This window comes from Canis aureus, chromosome 5 (assembly GCF_053574225.1).
Source record: "Canis aureus isolate CA01 chromosome 5, VMU_Caureus_v.1.0, whole genome shotgun sequence".
In the NCBI taxonomy this organism is placed as follows: Eukaryota; Metazoa; Chordata; class Mammalia; order Carnivora; family Canidae; genus Canis; species Canis aureus.
The window spans coordinates 67,302,183-67,326,054 of NC_135615.1; the positions used below are offsets into that span (position 1 = coordinate 67,302,183).

The 23,872-nt window shown below is 42.6% G+C and overlaps 1 protein-coding gene across 1 annotated transcript in view; it reads left to right on the forward strand.

Moving 5' to 3' along the window:
• Window positions 1–3,293: 3,293 nt before the first annotated feature.
• The window catches only part of N4BP1 (NEDD4 binding protein 1), a 49,099-nt gene continuing 28,520 nt past the window's right edge, over window positions 3,294–23,872 (forward strand). The window contains exon 1 of the mRNA XM_077898505.1: window positions 3,294–3,506. Coding sequence (XP_077754631.1) covers window positions 3,309–3,506 — 198 coding nt within the window. The 5' untranslated portion in view covers window positions 3,294–3,308. The remainder of the gene's footprint in view (window positions 3,507–23,872) is intronic.

A 23,872-nucleotide genomic window follows, 5' to 3' on the forward strand; every position in this document is an offset into this window, starting at 1 on the left:
GCCCTGCTAGGGAATAAGATAGGAATCCACCCCCCACCTCCATGAAAATGTCAGAAGGGGAAATAAGTGATTTCCTCAACACTGTTTCACGGGGTTCTTATGGATATCAGAGAAAAAAATAGGTAAAGGGTTTGGAACATAGAGATTCCATAAAGGTCTCATCCTTGGCATCAACTGTCCTGGGCTGGTGAGACTAGCCAAGATAGGCAAGGCTGGTCAAACAAGGAAAGTTGTGGTTCAGAAACTGCAGGAATCAAGGGAGTTTCTTAAAAAGGGGATTTCTCTCTCTCCCTCTCTCCTACTTCCCTACACTCAGGAAACCTTGAGAGTTCCCTAAAGGGAAATGCTGGCCAGATATGAACTGACAATTCTTTTAAATAGAGGGAAAAACCCAACAGCTCTATGTCCGGTGACACACCAATCCAGTATCTTGTGAACACAGTATAATGGCCCAACTTTCTTTTATGGTTGTGTGTATGCACTACTTTTGTTGGTATTGGGTGGGTTTTTGTTGGGGGGTGGTGGTGGGGAAGGAGCTGTAGTGTGCTTTTTCACAGCAGCATCTCCTCACCCTTTACAATTAAGACTCACTGGCCAGGAAGTCACTGGGAGCAAACAGGAAAGCCCTGGGGAAAGCCTTGTCCAATCACAGAACAATAGCAATTCCATTTAAGGTGAGTGTGACAAGAAGACAGGAAATAACACGTTGACTCTAGCTCTGAGTAAAATCTATCAGCAAGGCCATGCTCACCACCTGTCCTGTCTCAGTCAATCTCAGGTCACCTACCTGATGGAGGAAGACTGCTGGTTGTGTAGACACCAAGGGAAAAGCCCAGGAGAACAGGAAGTTGTTGGTCTGTGAGCCTAATGGTTCTCTTCCCTGTGCTGAGTCATCTCTCATTGGGGCACCCGGGAAACACACCTGCCTAAATTTCTAAGGCAAATGGAAAACCCCAGCAGCCAGGATCCCTGAGAAGATTTACCTGGGTAATCCCTCTGACCAAGACCATTCACTTTTGGCATTTCCAACTGTAACATCTTTAGATCCCCTTCTTTCTCCTCAAGGGGAAATCTACACAGATGGAGGGGGCTTCCAGGCCCACAAGTTCAACATGGTTGTATAATCCATACAAAGTTTTTCCATGAAAATAGAACCTCAAATGCATTGCTAATCTACCAAAGAGTAATAGCTAATACTTAGTGATCACTCACTGTGTCCAGGTACTGTAGTTATTTTCACAACAGGAGGTACTATTTTTGCCCACATTTCACAGATGAGGAATTAAGACACAGAGAAGTTAAGTAATATTCTCATGATCCTTATCTACCTGCTACATCCACAACGTTTAGCCCAGAGAAAGGAAACCAACATTTTATCTTCTAAAATCTCTTTTTATGGACTCAGAGAATGTAAGATCTGGAAAAGCCTTTAAAGATAACTGAGAACACCCCATGGATTTATAGATGAGAAAACAGAGCTGGGGAGGGCTTGGGGTGTATTTATTAAAGCCCCACAGTAAAAGGGATGCGCCCCTAATCTCCCACTTTTTGCACCTCTATTATAACACATACCCATCCTTCCCTCCCAGAAGAAATCACTCTCCTGATTTTTTTTTAATCATTCCTTTCCTCCTCAATTCCCCATACTTATTATTCCCATTTTCTTCTCCTCTTGTTACCATTTTTATTCAAAGAACAACAAGAAAGAAAAAGAAGGAACGGAACAGAAAGGAAGAAGATGGGTAGGGAGAGAGAAAGAAAGGGAGGGTGAGAGGGATGGAGAGAGGGAGGGAGGGAGGGAGGAAGGAAGGAAGGTCATCTGCCTATCAATTACTGAGAAGCTGGAAGGTCAGGAGAAAGGGTGGAAGGAATGAAGGGAAGGAGGGAGGGGAAAGTAGGGAGGGAGGAAGGAAGGAGGGAAGGGGAAGGGAGGAAGAGGGGGAGTAAGGAAGGAAGATCATCTGAGAAGCTGGAAGGGATGCAGAAAGGGTGGCAGGAAGAGAAGGAAGGAAGGAAGGAGGAAAGAAGGAAGAAGGAAGGAAGGAGGAAGAAGGAAGGAAGGAAGGAAGGAAGGAAGGAAGGAAGGAAGGAAGGAAGGAAGAAGGAAGGAAGGAGGAAGGAAGGAGGAAGGAAGGAAGGAAGGAAGGAAGAAGGAAGGAAGGAAGGAAGAAGGAAGGAAGGAGGAAGGAAGGAAGAAGGAAGGAAGGAAGGAAGGAGGAAGGAAGGAGGAAGGAAGGAAGGAGGAAGGAAGGAAGGAAGGAAGGAGGAAGGAAGGAAGGAAGGAAGGAGGAAGGAAGGAAGGAAGGAGGAAGGAAGGAGGAAGGAAGGAAGGAAGGAAGGAAGGAAGGAAGGAAGGAAGAAGGAAGGAAGGAAGGAAGGAAGAAGGAAGGAAGGAGGAAGGAAGGAAGGAGGAAGGAAGGAAGGAGGAAGGAAGGAAGGAGGAAGGAAGGAGGAAGGAGGAAGGAAGAAGGAAGGAAGGAAGGAGGAAGGAAGGAGGAAGGAAGGAGGAATGAAGGAAGGAAGGAAGGAAGGAGGAAGGAAGGAAGGAAGGAAGGAAGGAAGGAAGGAAGGAAGGAAGGAAGAAGAAGGAAGAAGGAAGGAAGGAAGAGGAAGGAAGAAGGCAGGCAGGCAGGCAGGCAGGCGGGCGGGCAGAGGGAGGGTGGGAAGGAGGGGTACCATCTGCCTATCAATTACTGAGAAGCGGGAAAGCTCAATTGCTAGAGCGCTAGTTTGGGCTTCAAGATGTCTGAAGACAAACCCAAATCCCTTGTGACCCTGGGTCAGTCCCGTCAACTGGGTCATAGCCTCAAATCCCCCATCTGTAAAACCACAGATTCACCATCCATCAAGTCACCCAAAAGGGTTGTGCCCTCACCCAAGAAGGCCGCCCAGGCCCCTCTCCGGAGCCGTCGCCTTGCCCTCAACCAACATGGCCACTGCGCGTGACGTCGAGTTCCGTCGCCCCCGCCCTCCGCCTTTCCCTGGGGGGCGGCGAGCATCAATGACGGCGGCGGGCTGGGCGCATGCGCGGCGGCGGGGCCCGGCCCGCGGCGGCGGCGGCGGCGGCGGCGGCGGCGGCGGCGAAGGGGCGGAGGGGTTCTCCGCCCGCAGTTGCCAAGCCGCGGCGGCCGAGCCGGGATGGTGTAGCTGGGCCTGCGGGCGGGCGGCGGGGCGCGGGCGCGGGCGGGGGCGAGGCTAGGCGGCCGCGAGGGCCGACGCCGCCGGACGGGCTCGGGTGCAGCGGCGGCACGCTGAGGGGGCGTCGCCGCCGCCGGCCCCCGGCGCCGCCGCGGGAGGCCGCGCCCGCCATGGCGGCCCGGGCGGTGCTGGACGAGTTCACCGCGCCCGCGGAGAAGGCGGCGCTGCTGGAGCGGAGCCGCGGCCGCATCGAGGGCCTGTTCGGCGTGAGCCTGGCGGTGCTCGGCGCGCTCGGGGCCGAGGAGCCGCTGCCCGCGCGCATCTGGCTGCAGCTCCGCGGGGCGCAGGAGGCGGTGCACAGCGCCAAGGTGAGTCCCGCCGCCCGCCTGCCCTCCGTGCGGGGACGCAGCGAGGCGCCGCGGCTGCGAGCGCATCTCCGGAGCCCGCCGACCTGCGTGCCCGCCCTCGAGCCGTGCGACCTTGGGCTGGCGGCTCAGCCCCCGGGCGCCTCAGTTTCCCCGTTTGCGAAGCGGCGCTGACGCAAGCGCGTCGGTCGGAGGGCGTCGCGGCGACCGCGGTGGGTGCTGTTGAGCGCGGAGCGCGGAGCCCGGGGCCGGCCCGCGGGGTGTTGCGCAGGGCCTGCGCGCTCGGGGCCTGCAGCCGCCTCGGCCCCCTTTCTCTCCCCGGGCCTCCGGGACCCGCGGGGCTTCTGAGCCCTTCGGGGATTTCGGGCCCCTTTGACAATCCGACAAAAAAAAAAAAAAAAAAGGCCGACCATCCATCCTAGTAGTGAAATGCACAGCGTACCATCATCCAGAAGAGATGGGGATGTTTAACAACAGTGTTGAAAAAAGAGCGTTATTCTTTGTGTTGATGTTGTTGGTCACAGAGCGTCAGGCGTTATGCTAAACCCTACACGAGGGTTATCTAACGCAGGTCTTAAAAAAAAAAAAATCCGGGGCGGTGCATTTTTATTATTTTTCCTCTCTCTAAATTAAACAGCTGGGGAAACTGAAACTCTGCAAGTGGTGACTCACCTCTCAAAATCAGCATTTCAGCCTTAAACCTACGCAACACCTTCAACTACTCCCCTTCTTCCCCGAACCAAGACACAGTAACAAAGCATCTCTCTCCTCCCCCCCCCTTCTTCCCCCTTCCAGGTTTCTCCAGGTTTTCCTGTCTAGTCCGTGGGGGAGCCAAGACTCAGACTTAGGGCCCTTGTTCTTGATACCTGTCTTCCCAAATGATGAACCCTCTGGCTGGGAAGAAAATGGTCCTTTTTGTGGCATCCTACTTCAGAAATTTCAACAGTGTCCTTGGAGAATTGGATGTTCTGTGATTCCTGAGTATCTTAGACTTAAAAAAAAAAAAAAAAAAAGAGCCTGGGTGCTTGTTTTAATATCTTTGGAAGAGATAGGGCAGTTACCTGTGATTCTTCTCCGCAGCGTAACTCAAAACATTGTAGATGTTGAATCACATTTGCTTTCCTGTGCTTAATTTGTTCCCCGACTTTTCATTTTTGTAAAGTGTTTTAATTTTCTAAAGTAGCCCTATGCGTCCAGCGTGGGGCTTGAACTCATGACTCTCAGATCAGGAGTCACATGCTTGTGGACTGAGCCAGCCAGGCACCCCCTAACTTTTAATTTTTAACTTCTTCCCAGGCCCCTCATTCTTTTTTCCCCAGCGACTGACTTTCTTCCCCAGAGCTAAAAGGTTGGCCCGTGACTAAGCTCTGTTAATATTTCTGAAAATCTCTTAGATGCACTCATTCGCTCATTCTTCTCTTTTTCGTTGCCTCTGCTGCAATTGAGACCTTCATCCTTGGTATGTGCCCCTCCCTTAGTTCACTGCCCTCACTCCATTCCTTCCTCCCTCCCGTTCTCCCTCCCTCTGGTATAACTTGCATTAAACTGATCCTCCCACAGAAAATCTTTTTCCTGCCTTGGGACCTACTAGGACCTCCTGTTGCCTGTCTCATTCACTCTAAACTCCTCCTCTGGAGATTTACAGAACATTAACCTAATCTAGTCCCACCTTATTTTACCAGTTCTGTGTGGTAGCAGCTCTCAAGCTTAAACCTCTACCGACTGACTAGTCACTGCTTTTACTGTGTGCTTCACCTGCTCCCAGTTCAGCTTTACTCAAGACTCCTCCCAAGTGTGGAAAGTGCTCTACAGAAAAACTTGGCACGCTCTGCCAGACCCTCCCAACTCCTTTTCTCCTGCTTGTCCTGCCACGTAGTTGAGTGTAAACTATTTGGAAAAGGTGTGCCTTACAGTATCTTGGTAGTAGGTGTCACTTGCCCTGGTGATATACAGTGTCTCGGATATCTTTGTGATGTGTGTTACTCATCATCCAGTCCTCCCATTTGTAAGAAATCCTTTTTCTTTTCCCTTGAGATTCATGGGTAAGCACTGAATACCGTAGTTTTAATTGGCTTTGGAGTTTGTTTTACATTCTTTTGAGGAAGAGAAAACCATTAACTTAGAAATTAAGAACAGGAAAGCAAACTTCAACATCTACAATATTTTAAGTTGTGGAGGAGGAGAAGGTTTGGGGGAAGGAAGATTTAGAGTAAGTAAGAATTTTTTTAGGTAGCTAGCTAGTAGGCTCAGATAAGATGCCAGCAACTTTTCTGGGTCCTTGCAGGTGGTTTACTTTGTTTCCTGCTTTTAAAATGTTAAATCACTGCATTTAGCTAATGTTAGAGTAGAAGAGAATGTGGGGGTTTAGTTAGTTAGGGCTCCATTGGCTAGAGAGAAAGGTAAAGAAAATGATAATGTCCTGGGAGGTTTTAAAAAGGCACACATTCTGTAAATGTGGACCCTACGTCAAAGAGGAAATGTGTTGGGGGAAGCAGCACTTGGGCTGAGCTTTGAAGAGCCTGTAAGATTCCCAGGAGGTAGTTGTGAGCAAAAGCTTGAGGTCCAAAACACAGCATCTTGGTAGAAGTGTCGGAGCCTCAGTGGACCCAAATGCCAGGTTAAGCCTTTGGGCCTTATTCATTAAGGAGTCAGTGAGGAATTTTGAGAGAAGAAGGACTTGCCTTCCCTTTACTTGGAGGCAGGAAGACCCAGCTGTGGAAAAGACATGTTCCAAGCTGGACATGGGGGGGTGACAGTTTTCACTGAGATCTGGTGGCTGAGTGGATGTAGGGATTGAGGGAAAGGCTTTAAGCCTTGGTGTCAGGGAGGATGGTAGATATATTGTTTCGACCTGTTGGCAGAGCCAGGTGGCCAACATTTAAAGAAAATTTATGTGTCAGGAAGTGCACTGACAGTTGCCTCTGGACTTCAGGTAATCCATAGCTTAGTAGGGGAGACAGACTTGGAAACAAATAGTACAGTATGATACATGTTACCCATTGAAATATGTACAAGGTGTTACAGTAATACAGGAGAGGAAGGATTGCTCTTCTTAATTGGGTGTTAAAGAATGGAACAAGAGTTTTCCAGGGGGAAGAACATGTGTAAAATTACAGGGATGTGAAATAGTGCCAGTTTATCACTGACTTCACAAGTGTAGGAGTAGATAGGAAGAAACAGAGACAGAAAGGGGCCAAGTCACAAAGCACTTGGGGCCTGCAGAAAAACATGGATTTTACCAAGCAGGCAGGTAGGAGGGAGTCATGGAAGGGTTGTGACAACATGAGTGATGCCATTAGATTTACATTTCTAAGAACTATCTCCATAGTCAGTGTTTATACTCTAGGCTTCTTTTCTCAGTGTGGTCCATTGCTGGTTTGTGTTGATATGAGGACAGAAATTGGGGGTGTTTAGTGACTTTTATAGCAATGTGGCATTACCACAAGGGCTGGGAGGAGATGTCTCAAAGAGAGGGAACCCGGTAGAGAGTATTGGAACCCAGCAGGAGGAGGTTGAAGTCCGTGGTGGCCAAAGTTACAGAATCATAGGAGGTTGAGGACTGAATTTCAGAGAGGAAGTGAAGGTACTAACTAGATGTTGCTTCACTCACAGATCAAAGATGCAGTGCCTGGGTAGGATCCTTGGAGTTAGACAGTGGTGGTAGAGAGGGATGAGGCTGAAGAGATCTCAGCCCTGGGAATGAGAAGTTCAGATTCTTCCTTTAACTATAGGAGCCACAAATTCCATGCTCCCTTTGGGGAGACCCCATATGGAACCCGCTGGTTGGTAGGGAGGAACTGGTGAAGAAGGTGCTCATGCCCCTTGGGGGACGGTAACTAACTGCCAATGCTTAGTATTAGCCAGTTACATAGGATGGGCCCAATGATGTCTCATCCAAGAAAAGCCAGGGGCTTGGATTTGATGTGAAATCTATTTTGTTTTGGAAGAGGCAACTAATTTGTGTTTTAAAAATCATGCATGCTGTGAATTATATCTCAAAATCCACATTAATATATTTTTTAACCAAAAAAAAAAATTACTCTTTTAAAAGTAAATATTCTAAACACAAAAAGCAACCATGTTTGCTAAACCAAACATGTCAGAGGACCAGGTTCAGCTTTTTAGGACCTCTTCTTTAGACAGAATGAGTGAAGATATGCTCCCCCTCTGCCATTTGGCATAGAGGGCAGTTGAACACCTCAATGGCCTATAGTACTGTCTCAATAAAGTAGGGTATCAGTTCATAACTGGGGGGGGAGGGTGAAAGCCTGAAGACAGTGGAGCATGGTAGGCTAGATGCCACGGAACTTTTGGAAGTGCATTGGAAAAGAACAAAAAAAGAAAAAGAGGTGCATTGGAACTGAAGTAAGGCCAGGGAAAGTTAGATGGCCTGAATTTAAAATACCACTTGACCCAGAAATTCTCCAGTAGGTGATAATTTCCCCCACTCTGGATGTTGGTGAAGCTAACACCCCAAAGACTAAAGGAATATAAGGTGTGATTGGACAAGGTAGAATGAGGCTCAGGAAATGTTTCTGAATGGTCGGCGTTATTTGGGCTAGAACAATCAAAAATATATAGACTTAACTTCTACTTTTAGTGAATTGATAGCCAGAGAGGTTCAGACTGGAGAGGAGAAGGCAGAAAGGGGCATAATGAACTGTAAAAACAGGGAAGGAATAAGACCTTAGATCCTGTCCCCTCTGAGATTCATGGAATCCTGCAGATAGGGCAAGTTCAGTGAGTGTTGGAGAATCACAGAAGTTGTAGTTGGGGAGGAGTTTCAGAGATCAGAATCTTTGAAATGGAGGAATTCTGAGAACGAAGGATTGGTGCCTCAGTGGTCTGGGTATGAAGTGGAAGTATTCCCTTCAACTTAGAGAAGGTAAAGAGGATGGAAGTGTGAGGCATCTGGAGATAATATAGTGCCTAGGTTAACAAGGTCCATAGCAGTGATTTGGGTGCTAACGTTAGTTTAGTTGGTTGATATAGGAGCCTGCCCTGAAGGTTAACAAACAAAAGGGAGTAATGGAAAACAAATGGCATGGCTACTTGTAGAGTTTTTCCATGAACTTTTAGGGTGTTAAATTTGCTAACCACAATGTCTATCACTTGGTGGTGTTTCAAGCATTACCTCATAACAGTGAGTTGCCACCATGAGCCATAGCCAGAACACCAGTCTGGAGGACTTAGAATAAAATTTGGAGGACTGATAAATCTTAAACGTTGAAATTATAGTACACGCAAGAAACTCTGCCAAGGTAGACTAAACATCTGATCCATTTTAATCTGTGACGAAGAGAAAAAGAGAGGAGGGTCATCTGAGGAGTTGGTTATTGTCCTTGGAGTTTTTACTTACTTATTTGTAGAGTAAGAGAGGAGAAAGATGCAGATTTTTTTTTTTTTTTAAAGAATTGAGTAGAAGTGTCCCATTACTGCATTGACATCAGAGGGTTAAAATGGACACTGTATTGTTTCATTTTCTTTTCTGTTAGGAGAGCTTGGTACCTGGTTTCATGAATAAATTCTTGAACAGTAGATTTGTTCGTGGAGGAAATAATTTGTAGATGTAATGCTGGGTGGTGACCTGGAGTTTTTGTTTTGATTTTACCAGAAAGGAGGTCGGTGGCCTCTTTGCATTTCCTAGAATGATTTTTATTTTAACTCACTATGGTTGTGAAAATCATCTTCTTAAGAAATGGTGGTTTGTTCAGTTTCTTTTTATGGTTAATATTTTGGGGTTATACCAGAATGTTGAAATAAGGGATACTCACAATGGTTATACTGGGGTCAAAGTGATTGCTCATGACTGTTGTTTCCTCTTCCCTTAAGATTTTATTCATGAGAGACATAGGCAGAGGGAGAAGCAGGCTCCCTGCAGGGAGCCCAGTGCAGGACTCAATCCCAGGACCCTGGGGTCACGACCTGAGCCAAAGACAGACATTCAACCACTGAGCCACCCAGGTGCCCCAAGAACTGTTTTTTAAAAAATAAGTTATGTCAAATGGAAACAACATGGGAAACTTCTTTGTTTAAGGAAACTGAATTATTATGTGTTTTAAAAGGTTCCTTCCAACTTGGTGAAGGGTTTTTGTTCAGTCTTAGTGCTGAGAGAATTAGTAATTTACATTAGTTGATGAGTAAAGAGCCACATAATAAATATTTTAGACTTCATGGACTATACAGGGTGTCTGTCTCTTCTTTTTGTTTTTTTACAACCTTTTTTGAAGGCAAAAGCAATGCTTACCCTGGGAACTGTACAGAAGTAGTCCAGAGACTGGATTTGCACCGTCCAGTATGTAGCCACTACCACATGTGGCTATTTAAATCAAAGTTCATTGAAATTTAGTATTTACTTTCTCAGTTGCACTTCAGGTGCTTGATGGCCACATGGGACTAGTGTCTACCAGTGTGAACAGTGCAGTTATAGCACATGTGTGCTATTTTGTCCAGCAATTCTATCAGGTACAGTGCAGCCCTAGGTATGAAACAATCCTTGGTTGGACCTCCTAGAAAATTCTCTGATATGACATTGAAAGAACATGCAGCCGTTCTTTTACTTCATTTCCTGGGTTTCTGTAATTTTTGTTAATTGTATCACTTGTAATCATAAATAACTTCCAAGGATTACTCTTGATCACACAGACACATGCACACAGACTAGCTTCGTTGTATTTGGAATATGGGGGAGATATTAGCAATTAGTAAACTTGGAGAATTATTCTCTGTGGAAATTTCATAAGGAACTGCAGTTGAATTTTTAATAGAAGGTGGTTTTTGTTTTTAATTGCCTTTTATGGCTCTTTTATTCTAAAGCAGGAAGCCTCCAAAAAAATCAAGAAAGCCATTTCTACATTTTTCACCTATGGTGTCTATACATTTGCATGATTTTTTTCTGTCGTCAAGGTTCCCAAAATGCTAAAATTTCTGGCCTATCAGAAAGTGACTTTCTTTATACTATATTTAAGGCTGGGACCCTGTATGCCACAGAACAGGTACGAGAGCAGTTTCCTAAGCATTGGTTCTATACATGAACTACAGCCCTTGTTTTGTAATAGTGATGTTACCATACCTGCTGATTCAACAGGATTCTTAAATATGACGTTTTAGTTATGGCCTGGGTTGCACCTTGAATTCGTATAATTTTTTCCTAGTAAAAGGACAGATTGTCACTGATCTGTATACAAATAACTACATTGCCACGAAAAAGTAAAAGAAACCAGACTTCCCTTTTGATTTGACACAACTTAATGGGGTTCCACTAAAGAAGTACGGAGTACTCCCAAAGAAGTGAACTAGTTTTAGCATTCTTGTTAGAAGGTAAACAATAAATCTTTGTGACTGACTGCTGGGGACCTTTGGGAAACCCCCAAAAAAGTTTAGGGGTTAACCTAAACTTTCAGAGTGGTATACTGCACGAGAGTAGAAGAGAACACAGGACTGATTTATGCACTGATACATGAATCTCAAAAAAATGCTGACTGAAAGAAGATTTACCTTAGAGCATATATCATCATATGATTCTGTATAGGTGAAATACCAGAGAAGGCAAAAAATTGTGTAATTATGGTGAAAAAAATAAGAATGTTTAGAACAGAACAACTGGAAAAGGACATCAAACATAGACTTGAGTATTAACAATACTAAGGAATCACTGTTCATTTTGTTGTGTGCTATAATGACATTGTGGTAATATTAGAAAGCCTGTATGTGTATGTGTTTAAACTGCATTTGGTGTCTGACTCATGTGGAAATTAATGATGTATATAAAGAGTATCCTTTAGTTAACCATTTATTATTAGTCCAATCAAGGTCTTAAAGTTAACTAAGGATATTGGAAATTACTCTTATGCTGACGACTGAATGGCATATAACTTTTGATATTATAGAAGTTGTCAGTGTTATAATTCAATTTGGTTGAATATATAAGCTTATATTTTTCATTATCATAAATGTGAGTAATCATGAGTAGTACTAGCCTCTCTGAAGAGCAAGCCAGCAAAGTTCAGTGTATCTCTTCATAGGGGAAAAATATATGTGTGTGTGTGTGTGTGTGTGTGTGTGCATTGTTTTCTACACTGATGAAATCAGGAAAAGGATATCTTTTTAAATTAGCATGAAAATTATCAAATCATACTGGCTTACGGATTATTTTTAGTGCATGAATTAGGATTCTTAAAAATTCTTTTGAAGTAGCAGTTTCTATAAGTTTGTGAGGTTTTTTTCTTTTGGTCGTTAAAAGGCTAACATATATGGGCAGCCCCGGTGGCTCAGCGGTTTAGCACTGCCTTCAGCCCGGGGCATGATCCTGGAGTCCGGGGATCGAGTCCCACGTGGGGCTCCCTGCATGGGGCCTGCTTCTCCTTCTGCCTCTGTCTCTGCCTCTCTTTCTCTCTCTCTCTCTCTCTCTCTCTCCCTGTCTCTCTCTCTCTCAGTGTCTCTCATGAATAAATAAAATCTTTTTAAAAAATTAAAAAATAAAAGGCTAATAACATATAAGTATTAGATGTTTAGTTTCCTTACTTTCTAGGAATTCTAGAAATATAGATTTAGATTTATGTAAAAGCTTCTTATTCTCTGTAAGCCAATTAGAACAGAGGTTCTTCAAGAAACTTTTTAATTTTTTACTACCTTTGGAGGTAGAAATACATTTCATACTTAAACCATGAGGAATCAAGGCTTTTCTTGTTTTATAGATACAGATATGTATGTATTCAGTTCTGCTTCCACAATCTTAGCCATAGGTCAAAAGTAATCCAAAAACACAAAACTGGTCTGGAATTCAAAAAGACTGTTCTTTCAGTGGTGGTGAGACATGTTCTTACACAAACAGAAAGACAGAAAAGACTAAAACCAGATTTTCTTGTAGTATCTCATCCAGCAGAAAATAGATCCATTATCCACTGACAGATCACCACTTGGTCAGGTTGTAAAATCAGATTCCTGCAGACTAAGTACAGTGTATACCAAGGGTGTAGTTGAGACTGACTGACCTGGTAGTATGTAATCAGTGATGGAGGTGTAGAAAGGGACATGTGGCCAAGAACTGTAAAACAAAAACAAAATCAGAAGAATAATAACAAGGAAATAGCACCAGTAAAATTCTCTTCCTGCTCGGGATTCACCCTGGGACCTAAAACGAGGCATGATTGGGCTTACACAACCATGCAGTCCTCTTCTTAGGCCACTCAGTTTAATAGCTACAAGCGGTGAGTCCACTTAGATAGACTTGAGTCATATAAACTGCCGAAGTGTAAATTAAAAAACAACAACAACTACTACTATAGGGGCATCTAGGTGTCTCAGTGGTTGAGTGTCTGCCTTTGGCTCTGGTTGTGATCCTGGCATTCTGTGATCAAGTCCCACATGGGAAGCCTGCTTCTCCCTATGCCTGTGTCTCTGCCTCTCTGTGTCTCTTCATGAATAAATAAATAAAATCTAAAAAAAAAAAAAAATCCCAAAACTATAAATGTGACTTTCAGACTAGTAACTCATGACTGAGGGAACCAGCAGGAATGTAAAACTGGTTCAGAGAGTGTTTGAGGATCTGAGTATTTATCTACACTAAAAAAAAAAAAAAAAGAAGAAGAAGAAGAAGAATGGTGGAGTAAAATTGCTTGATTAGATGCAGATTGGTTTATATCTTTCAGAGCAGTATAATCATAATATTTTGTCTGTAAGGTGGAGATATTGGCATCTCTGCTGGACAAAAAAATCTACATTTTGATATGTAGCATCCCAGTTCAGGCCCTAATGAGTAATGAATCGTGTGTCAGACAAAGGTAAATTTCCCAGAGAATTAAACACTCTGTGGGTGGGCCAAAGGGAGTGCTCCATTATGCTTGAAAGGCCATCCTTTTTGCCTCATTTAGGAGTATTTAAAACTTAAAGTTATGCAAGCTATTAAAATGGAACCCTCTACCCCTTTTTGGTCATTTTGGCCACTTTCTCTTTTACAGTGTTACCCACATCATTGATACTAGGCTGGATGTCAACCTGTGTTCTCAAACTTCCTAATTTCTGTTTGAACGCATATTTGTTCAACATTTATTGATTAGTTCAGGGTTTCTCAACAGTGGCACTGTTGACATTTTAGTCAGAATATTTTGTTGTGGGGGTTGTATTGTGCATTGTAGGATGTTTAGTACCATCCCTGACCCCTTCCCCCGAGATGCCAGGAGTACCCCATCAGTTGTGACAACCAGAAATGTCTCCTGAGATTTCCAGTGCCCCGTGAAGAGCAAAATCATCCCTGATTGAGAACCACTGTGTTTATTTTTTTTTAAGATTTATTTATTTATTCATTCAGAGAGAGCGAGAGAGAGGCAGAGAGACAGGCAGAGGGAGAAGCAGGCCCCATGCAGGAAGCCTGATGCAGGGCTCGATCCCGGGTCTCCAGGATCACACCCCAGGCTGCAGGGAGCACTAAACTGCTGCGCCACCTGGGCTGCCTGAGAACCACTGTGTTTAATAACCAAGGCCAGTCCCTGCACTGTCCAGTTGAGTTATGTAAATGCTGTAGTTCATATAGTATGATAATTGTGTGTAGAAAACATTAACATCTCCCTCAACTTGCTCTTGGAAGGTGTTTTTGGATGAATTTAAGGAAGGAAAGGTTAAATTAGGCTACAGAAGTAAGAAAATGGACTAAAATCCAAACCACAGAGGACTTTGAATATGATTCTGAGGGTCTTGAACATTAATCTTAACGCAGTGAGGACCCTTAGAAAGTTTTTTTTTTTTTTTTAAGATTTTATTTATTTATTCATGAGAGACACACAGAGAGAGAGAGGCAAAGACACAGGCAGAGGGAGAAGCAGGCTCCATGCAGGGAGCCCAACATGGGACTTGATCCCAGGTCTTCTGGATCATGTCCTGGGCCGAAGGCGGCGCTAAACCACTGAGCCCCCCGGGCTGCCCTAGAAAGTTTTTGAGTAAGGAAGTGAGACAGGTGTGCTCTCACATGTCACTGATAATGTTATTAGGGGTGGAGTATGACAAGACAGGCAACAGAAGCGTTTAGAGTTGGTTGCAGTAATATTCCCATGAGACAAGCTTTATGAAAAATGGCATGAGAAGGAAAGAAAACTTCAAATCCAGGCAACTGTGTTTCATTTTCAAGGGGACTTGGACCAAAGACGAGTGGGAAACTGAGCTCTAATTCAGATCATTAAATTTGAGGCAACTGTGGGGTTAGTCCAGTAGAAGTGTCCAGGGGATGGATAGTCTGCAGCCTAACAGTATTAAGGACTAGGGATGGAGATTTGGAGTGGTACCATAGAAGTAAAAGTTATGGCTGGAATCTGAAGAGTCTGTGAGAGTATAATTGAGGGAGAGGACTGAGGGAGGGGGAAGGCATACATTTAAGGTGCAGTAGGAAGTGGCAACCGAGGATTTCAGGAAGTAGTCAGGAAAATAACTAGACAGCGGTATCCTGAATTATGGAGAGGAAATAACTTGTCAAAGAGAAGTTGGACAATGGTATCTTGCTACAGAGAGCCTGACTAGGAGAGCACAGAGAAGGGGCGTTTGCGCTTTGCAGTAGTTGTCACAGTTGGCATTTTAAGAAAGTGGTTTCAGTTTGAATGGGGGCCAAATCCAGATTCAAGGGGTTAGCAGTGAAATGGAGTTTAGGCTACTTAAGTGTGGATGGGACGCCAGGGTAGCTCAACCGTTGAGCGCCTGCCTTCGGCTCAGATTCCAGGATTCTGGGATCAAGTCCCACATCGGGCTCCCTGTGAGGAGCCTGCTTCTCCCTCTGCCTATGTCTCTGCCTCTCTCTGTGTGCCTCCCATGAATAAGTAAAATCTTAAAAAAAAAAAAAAAGTGTGGAGATGAAGACAGAGATGGAGCAGTCCCATGCATAGGCAGTGAGACTGAAGGAAGTGTTATGTAGGAACAGGGAAACCCACACAGGTTTGTAGGTGCGCAGAGGTGAGTAAGAAGGAAGTGATGAATCAGAACTGGGAAAGCAACATGGCTTTAAAACAGAGTGAAGGAGAACAGACTCATGAAAGGTAAAATGTTTTAGATGAAAAAGGAGAGGCAGTTGAAGGGCTTCACAAATGTTGGCCTTCAGACTGTGATAAAATAAATGTCTTTTACTCAGAGTAAAAAGAGTGAAAATGCAGTTTGGGACCTGAAGACATTTGGGTAAGAGTGAAGAATAAGTTGATCAGGAGAGCTGAAAGTTTTGGAAGCTATAGAATTTCAGATATTTACAGGTGTAATGGAGATGACATCTAGGGTAGATACTTCGTGTGGCCTCTGGTCCTGTTTTCAAGAAGTATGCTCAGAGCGAGCAAGCTGGAAGTGCTTCCCTGTGGAGCTGTTAAGACACCCCTGCTAGGAAAGATCTTGGTAGATGTTTTAGAAATGAGATTGAAGAGAAAGATGGAACAGAAAGCTAATGTTGGAAGTGCATTGGAAAAATGGCTAGTACGGTTATTAGTCGTTCTATAGCAATATTATTAATATAGATAGCCAGATAGAGACTAAAATGAACCTGTTACAGATTTGTAGATTATTGATGTTAAAGCGCGTGGGGTTTTTTGTAAGGCTTATATGATGCTTCTAACAATATGTATTCTGTAGGACTCGTGTCAATGTCTAAAAATTTTATTACTACTCCTACTTTATTTTCTCTTAGAGATAATATTACAACACCATTTATGCAAGAGTCTCCTAAACAGAAGAAATCTTTAGAATCCTGAAGTGTGCAGCCAGAGATGAGAACTGCTTGTCCGAACACTTTAGAAATCTCTCTATAATGTAGAGTTCCTTGCCTGCATAGTTTATTTTGCCTCAGTGATTTGTGGTTCACTTGAGTGTCTTCTGTTATGTTGTGCCAGGGTACAGTTATGCTCCTGGCAGCTGCCACTATGTGTTAGATCTGTACTTACGTGAGCCAATCTTGAGTTGCTATGGCTTTTAACCGTTGTGTCTTCCTTCAATTTATTTTTGCACCTGTGCTGTCAGTTGTCATTTGCTGTTCTGTGCTCTGCAGGTATGCCCTTTGTTGTTCCTCCTACACTCTCAATCAGCTGCTTCAAACTATGTGTGACCTGGGAGACAAGCTGACAAAGCCCTGCACGTGTGTGCCCATAATAGATGGAGGATGGTGAACAGTGGAGCCAAGAAACCTTTCCCTGGTCAAATGTGGAGACTCTTCGAGTAGCCACTTTGATCTTTTCTGGTTTAGCTATGTTCTGAATAGCACAGGTTGCCAGGGACTTCTGTCTGGATTTGTAAATGTTATGATAGAGTTGAGAAGAGCTGAATTTGTAGAAGGTAGAATAATAGGAAGTCCCTTGCTACATGAAAGGGAAATTGTTACATATATTAGATCTAAAATATCTGCTTTTTCCTTAAAAGCCTGAGTAAAGTAAAACAATATGAACATTGCAGGATGGGGAAGACAGTTTTTGACTAACATTCAAATATTCAGATACCAAATACAGCCAAATGCAAATGATGGATATTTGGGTCCACAGATGCTTATCAGTGCAATTTATGACTAGACATCTAGAACGTAGTAGTACAGGGACGTGTGGGTGGCTCAGTGGTTGAGCAGCTACCTTTGGCTCAGGGCACGATCCCGGAATTCCAGAATCGAGTCCCATATCAGGCTCCCTGCATGGAACCTGCTTCTCCCTCTGCCTTATGTCTCTGCTTCTCTCTCTTGTCTCTCATGAATAAATAAATAAAATATTTTAAAAAGGATCTCTGGGTGGCTCAGCAGTTTAGCACCTGCCTTCGGCCCAGGACGTGATCCTGGAGTTTCGGGATTGAGTCCCGCGTCGGGTTCCCTACATGGAACCTGCTTCTCCCTCTGCCTGTGTCTCTGCCTCTCTTTCTCTGTGTCTCTCATGAGTAAATAAATAAAATCTTTAAAAAAAGTAGAATGTAGTAGTACAGTATACTTGTATACTTTATTGTTCACTTCTGAATTTGAATATGAAAATCAATTGCTGCTACTTAGTAATCCACAAGAGTAAATTATTAATAAAAAATGGGAGTCTTGGGGGATCCCTGGGTGGCGCAGCGGTTTAGCGCCTGCCTTTGGCCCAGGGCGTGATCCTGGAGACTCGGGATTGAATCCCACGTCGGGCTCCCGGTGCATGGAGCCTGCTTCTCCCTCCGCCTGTGTCTCTGCCTCCCTCTCTCTCTCTCTCTCTCTCTCTGACTATCATAAATAAATAAAAAATTAAAAAAAAAAAATGGGAGTCTTGGGATCCCTGGGTGGCGCAGCGGTTTGGCGCCTGCCTTTGGCCCAGGGCGCGATCCTGGAGACCTGGGATCAAATCCCATGTCGGGCTACTGGTGCATGGAGCCTGCTTCTCCCTCTGCCTATGTCTCTGCCTCTCTCTCTCTCTCTCTCTCTCTCTTGTGTGTGACTATCATAAATTTTAAAAAAAAGCATAGAGCTTTAAAAAAAATGGGAGTCTGAATCTCAAGAAATAATTACTCCTGTCTTTTGGGAGTACACAGTTTTGTGCATGTGAAGCTGTAATAAGCTCTTAGCACAACTCTCCCTCAAAACTAGGCATTTAGTCTTGCAGTAATAGTTTTAGTTATTTGGGGAATAACGTCAGATGACTCTGCTTGTATTGGGCATTTCTCTGCCAGTCCTGATGCTTACACACCGAGAGCCACAGGAGCTCTCCTGAGACCCTCTATGATCTTCTCAAAGGATCTAACTTTTACTTGAGCATTTTTTTCTTTGAAAGATAGTAATTTAAATAGTATCTGGATACATCCCTGAGAATATCACTTGCTGTGAAATGGTTGCATAAGCAGTGAAAAGTAAATTGTTTGTAAATAACACATCAGATTTACAGTTTTAAAGTATGTATTTTCTGTAGGCTCAAATGTATAAAATTGATTAAGTTGATAAAAACATACAGAATTTTAAGGATTATCAGTAAACAAATTATGTATATTTTTTAAAATCTCTACCTTCTCAATTTTGCTGTGAACCCCCAACTGCTTGAAAAAATAAAGTCTATTTACAGAAATCAAAATCAAGATTATCACAATCTTTGCAGTTACCTGTCTCAGCCTCTCGTTTAATCTTACTCTTTTTTTGGTTGCATAGGATTAAGAACATCCTAAATCAAATACAAATAAAATTACAACTAATTAATTATAGCTTTTCTTGCAGATTATACCACTCCAGAAAAGTAACAGAAGTAATGGAAAATGTTTGTTTCAAAGATGAATCACTCACATTATTTCAAAACTGCTGACATTTATCTTAAATGTAAGATAAAAATCAAGGAAAACAAAATTAATGCTATCACTAATATAGCATCACAGCATGTTATGTATCCATTTTTTTAAATTTTTATTGGCATTAGGAAATGAGTATCCCAAAATATATGCGCATGATTAAAACAAAAAAGTAGTGCTGAGAATTTTTACAAGAAACAGTAATCGTCTCTTCTACTTCCTAAAGACAGTTACTTTTTACTGTTTTTAGCTGATGTTTTGATGGTTAAATAATTGTAAATAACATACTGCTATTTCTTATAAATTTTAGGCATTATCCACTTTCCTTTTTTTTTTTTTTTTTAAGATTTTATTTATTTATTCACGAGAGACACAGAGAGAGAGAGAGGCAGAGACACAGGCTGAGGGAGAAGCAGGCTCCATGCATGGAGCCCGACATGGGACTCCATAACAGATCTCCAGGAGCAGGCCTTGGGCTGAAGGCGGCGCTAAGCCACTGAGCCACCCAGGCTGCCCCATTATCTACTTTCTTTAAGATAGACGAGTTTGGGCACCTCGGCAACTCTGTTGGTTAGGTGTCCAACTCTTGGTTTTGGCTGAAGTCATGATCTAGTGTTCGTGGATTGAGCCCCTCTCTGGGCTCTGCATTCAGGGCGGAGTCTGCTTCAGAATCTGTCTTCCTCACCTTCCTGCTCTCTGTCTCTCTCTCTCTCTCTCTCTCTCAAATGAATAAATAAAATCTTCAAAAAAAACAATAAAGATGGGTGAGGCCAAAACTATCCCCATTTTCCCATTTACTGTGGGCTGAATATTTGTGTTCTGTCAGAATTCATAAGGTGAAATCTCAATGCCCAAAATATGATGATATTAGGAGATGGAACCTTTGGGAGGTAATTAAGTCATAAGGGCTTGAATGACATTAATACTCTTAAAAAGAGGCCCAGGAGAACTCCTTTTCTTCTTCCACCACGTGGAAAAATGAGAAGACTGCACCCTGAAAGACAGCCCTCACCCGACCATGTTAGCTTCCAGCCACCAGAACTGTGAGAAATAAATTTCTGTTGTTTCTAAGCCACCCAGTCTGCTATTTTATTTTAGTAGCCTGAATGGACTAAGACATCAATATAGTGATTTTGTTTTTAGCTAAAGCAAGAAGCAAGGTTTATATAATGACTTACATCATTATTACTGTAAAGCCCAGTACTCTATTTTCCTTCTGATACAATTTTTAATTTTTACTGTAATTTATCTGCCCTGTTTTCATCTACTTGTGAAATATGATTTTAAAATATCCTTAATCTTGTACAAATATTCCTTTATATCAACTATTTGTTGAGCTTTCTTTTCTGGGAGAGCACTCCTTGAGCCTCCTCCCCTCCTCCACTTAGCTAATTGCTCAGCTTGTTTGCCACATGGCTGTAGTCTTTGGACTTTGCCAGGCTTGGATTGAATTTACTAATTATTTCATCTCTTATTTTTAGTGGCCTTCATCTTCAAATAGTTTCTCAAGAAAATAGTCTGTGGGAGTAATTTTGTCTGCTTTTAGCCTGTCCAGAAATGGATGATACAGAATTATAGATTGAAAATCAGTTTCCCTTAGAATTTTAAATGTTGCTATCCTTTTTTCCCAGTCATCCAGATCTGCTGTTGAGAATTTCTGATATTCTGATGTCATCCTTTTACATATGCCCTGTTCCCATCCTGCCCCCAGGATTTTTTTCTTGTGGGTCTTTAGAAAAAATAATCATGCTTAGATATTCTGTGGACGCTTTCAAGATAGTATCTGTGTGCTTTAGTTCCCAAACAGATTTGATGTAATTTTTTCACTAATCATACATGGAGTCTTGTGTATTTTAGTTCCAGGAAATTATTTGTGTTACTTCTTTATTAATTGCCATTCTGGGTTGGTTTGTCTGTCTTTCTCTCTCTCTCTTTCTTTTTTAATGTCAGTTGTTTGGATATTGGATATACTGGATAGATCCTTAAAGTTTCTTTTCCCTCTTATTTTTCACTTTGTTTTTGTGGTACCTCTGGAGAAATTTCTTCCAATATGTATTTGAAATCTTTCTCTTAACTTTTGTTTTGGCCATCATATCCATAATTTACTAGTACTCCTATTTTGATTATTTGTCTCTTTTTTTAGCATCTTGATTCCTGTTATATGAATTCATTATCTTATATCTGTTAGAAACAGTAATTAAAATTTTGTTGAAGTTTTCTTTCCTACCCTGCATTCGTTACCTGGTTTCCTCTGGTTTTCCTCTATTTTATGTTCTACTTTATTAGTTTCTTTCTTTCATATTTGAGATTGTATTCTGATGTTGGTCTTTTTTTATGTTTCATATAGCATCTGAAAAACTAGTTGGAGGCCTTGTGTCTGGGTAGGATAGGTGAGCTTTACAACTTGAATCTATTCAAGGGTTAGCCCTTACTTGAGAGGATACTTGTTTTAGAAGCCTTTTATCTGGAGAAGAAACCCCTTCTCTCCAGGTTGGCTAATAGTTGTGCTAACATTCCACTGAGTAGGTGTGATCACCTTTTTTCTCATCCAGCGGCTGCACAGTAGTCTCAATGGTATTTGGTGAATTCAACCATGCACTTACATATGCTAAACAGGCAGCATTACTTAAATAGGCAGCAAGGAGGTTCTAATTCTGAGTAAGATAGAGCAAGCATACTCCACCCTGTCACTCCTACTGAATATAGTTACAAGCCCCGGATAGCATGGAGCAGCTGTATGAGGGCTCTGAAAAGTAAATAGGAGGCAGACTGGGGAAGAAAAACAGAATTCAGAACACCACCAAACCAGTGGTGAGTTTTCCATCTTTTTCCTCTCCTTTGTCCCCTAGTTTGGGCTCCGCGGCCATTTTTTTCATTTCAGTGCATACCAGCTTCCAAACAATCGTGGCAGGGGCATTGGGAGCTTGCAGGAACCAAAGTTCTGAGGGAGAAGAATTTTCCTCTATGAGTGGTGGTTTGGGGTCCCAAGAGGTTGGGGCCAACCTTATTACTTTCTCTGTGTGTATCCTCTGGGAAGACCCAGGCATAGATGCAGTAGTGCAAGGTAAAGTAGGGGAACCAGAAAGCACTAGAAATATGGCAGAGAGAGAGAGAGAGAGGAGCTCAGAAAAGTGATTCCATAAAATTTATTGATGATCTCCTGGATTTATCCCTAACCTACATGTGTGGATCTACTTTTCATCCATAACAAAGACTTTTGAAAACTGAACTAACAGCAAAACTACTATCTAAGTCCCAGACTGGCCTCTGGTAGCATGCATATGGGACAGATACAGGTAATGTTGCAGAGACTTTAAAAACTGAATTGACAGAATCACAGCTTTCTGAAGACAGGCTGCAGCTTGCAGTGTGAATCCAACTAGGTCAATTACCTGCTAGAACAGAAATATCAGCATTCATTATACATTCAAGAGTACTAGTAAATTAAATAAGATTAAGAGTCTCATAATATTCAAATTAGATACAGTGCACAATTACTTGACATGTGAAGAACAAGGAAAATATCAATTCTCATGAGAAAGGACAGCAGATACCAGTACCAACATAACATAGATATTAGAATAATCTAACAAAAACTTTTATTTTATTTAAGATTTATTTATTTGAGAGCATGCCCACAAGTGGCAGGGGGTAGGGATGTGCAGAGGGAGAGTGAGCAAGAATGAGAGAATCTCAAGCAGATTCCATGCTGAGCACAGAGCCCAACTCAGGGCTCAATCTCACAACCCTGAGATTATGACTTGAGCCAAAATCAAGAATTGGACACTCAACTGACTGAGTGAACTTAGGTGCCATTCATTCATTCAGCTAGCTAGATAGCTCAGCCCCACACCCAGTTTGGAGCCCAATTTGGGCCTTGAACTCCAGACCTGAGAGATCAAGAGACCTGAGCTGAGATCAGCACTCGGACACTTAACCAACTGAGCCACCCAGGTCCCTCATATGACAGATTTTAAAACATCTATTATAAAAATACTCCAACAGACCATTACAAATACCGTTAAAAGTAGTTCAAAAAGTAGAAACTTTCAGCAGAGAAAAAGAACCAAATGGAAAAGTTAACACCAAAAAATACAATAACCTATATTAAAAAAAACTCTCTGGATAGACTTGATTTTAAGATGGAGACGAAAGAAGAGTCAGTGAGTTTGAAAATAGAAAGTAGAAGTTATCTAATCTGAACAGGAGACAAGAGTGTGATGCTAAAAAAATTCAGAGAAATAATGGCTGAAGACTTCCAAAACCTGGTGATGAAGATATAACATATAAGAAGTTCATTCAGACTTCAACATCCAGACATCATAACCACAATGCTGAAAACTGAAAACAAAAATTATGAAAGCATCTATTAGAAAAACACATATAGAGTAACAGCAATTAGAATACGTACAGGTTTCTCATCAGAAACTATAGAGACCGGGGATCCCTGGGTGGCTCAGCAGTTTAGCACCTGCTTTCGGCCCAGGTCATGCTCCTGGAGTCCCAGGATTGAGTCCCACGTCGGGCTTCCTGCATGGAGCCTGCTTCTCCCTCTGCCTGTGTTTCTGCCTCTCTCTCCCTCTCTCTCTCTCTCTCTCTCTGTGTGTGTCACTCATGAATAAATAAATAAAATCTTAAAAAAAAAAAAAAACTATAGAGACCAGAGAAGTGGCATATTTTTCAAGTGGTTTAAGAAAAAAAAAGTTAACCAAAAATTTCTTATCCAGTGACGTTATCCTTCAAGAATGAAAGTGAAATAAAGCCAGTTAAGAATTCTCATTTGAAGAAAAACTAAAGTGAAATTGCCAGTAGCCTGCTCCCAAAGATTTGGTAGAAAAAAGTTCTTCAGACAGAAATGATAAATATCTGGATAAATGTAATAGATTACTTTCTTCTCTTGAGTTCTTTAAAATGAGTTAGTGGTTGAAAACAAAATTTATAACGTCTGCGGGGCACCTGGGTTGCTCAATGGTTGAACGTTTACCTTCGGCTCAGGGCGTGATCCCAGGATCCGGGATTGAATCCCATGTCAGGCTCCCTGCAAGGAGCTTGCTTCTCTCCCTCTGCCTGTGTTTCTGCCTCTCTCTGTATGTCTCTCATGAATAAATAAATCTTTTAAAACAAATTTATAACATCTA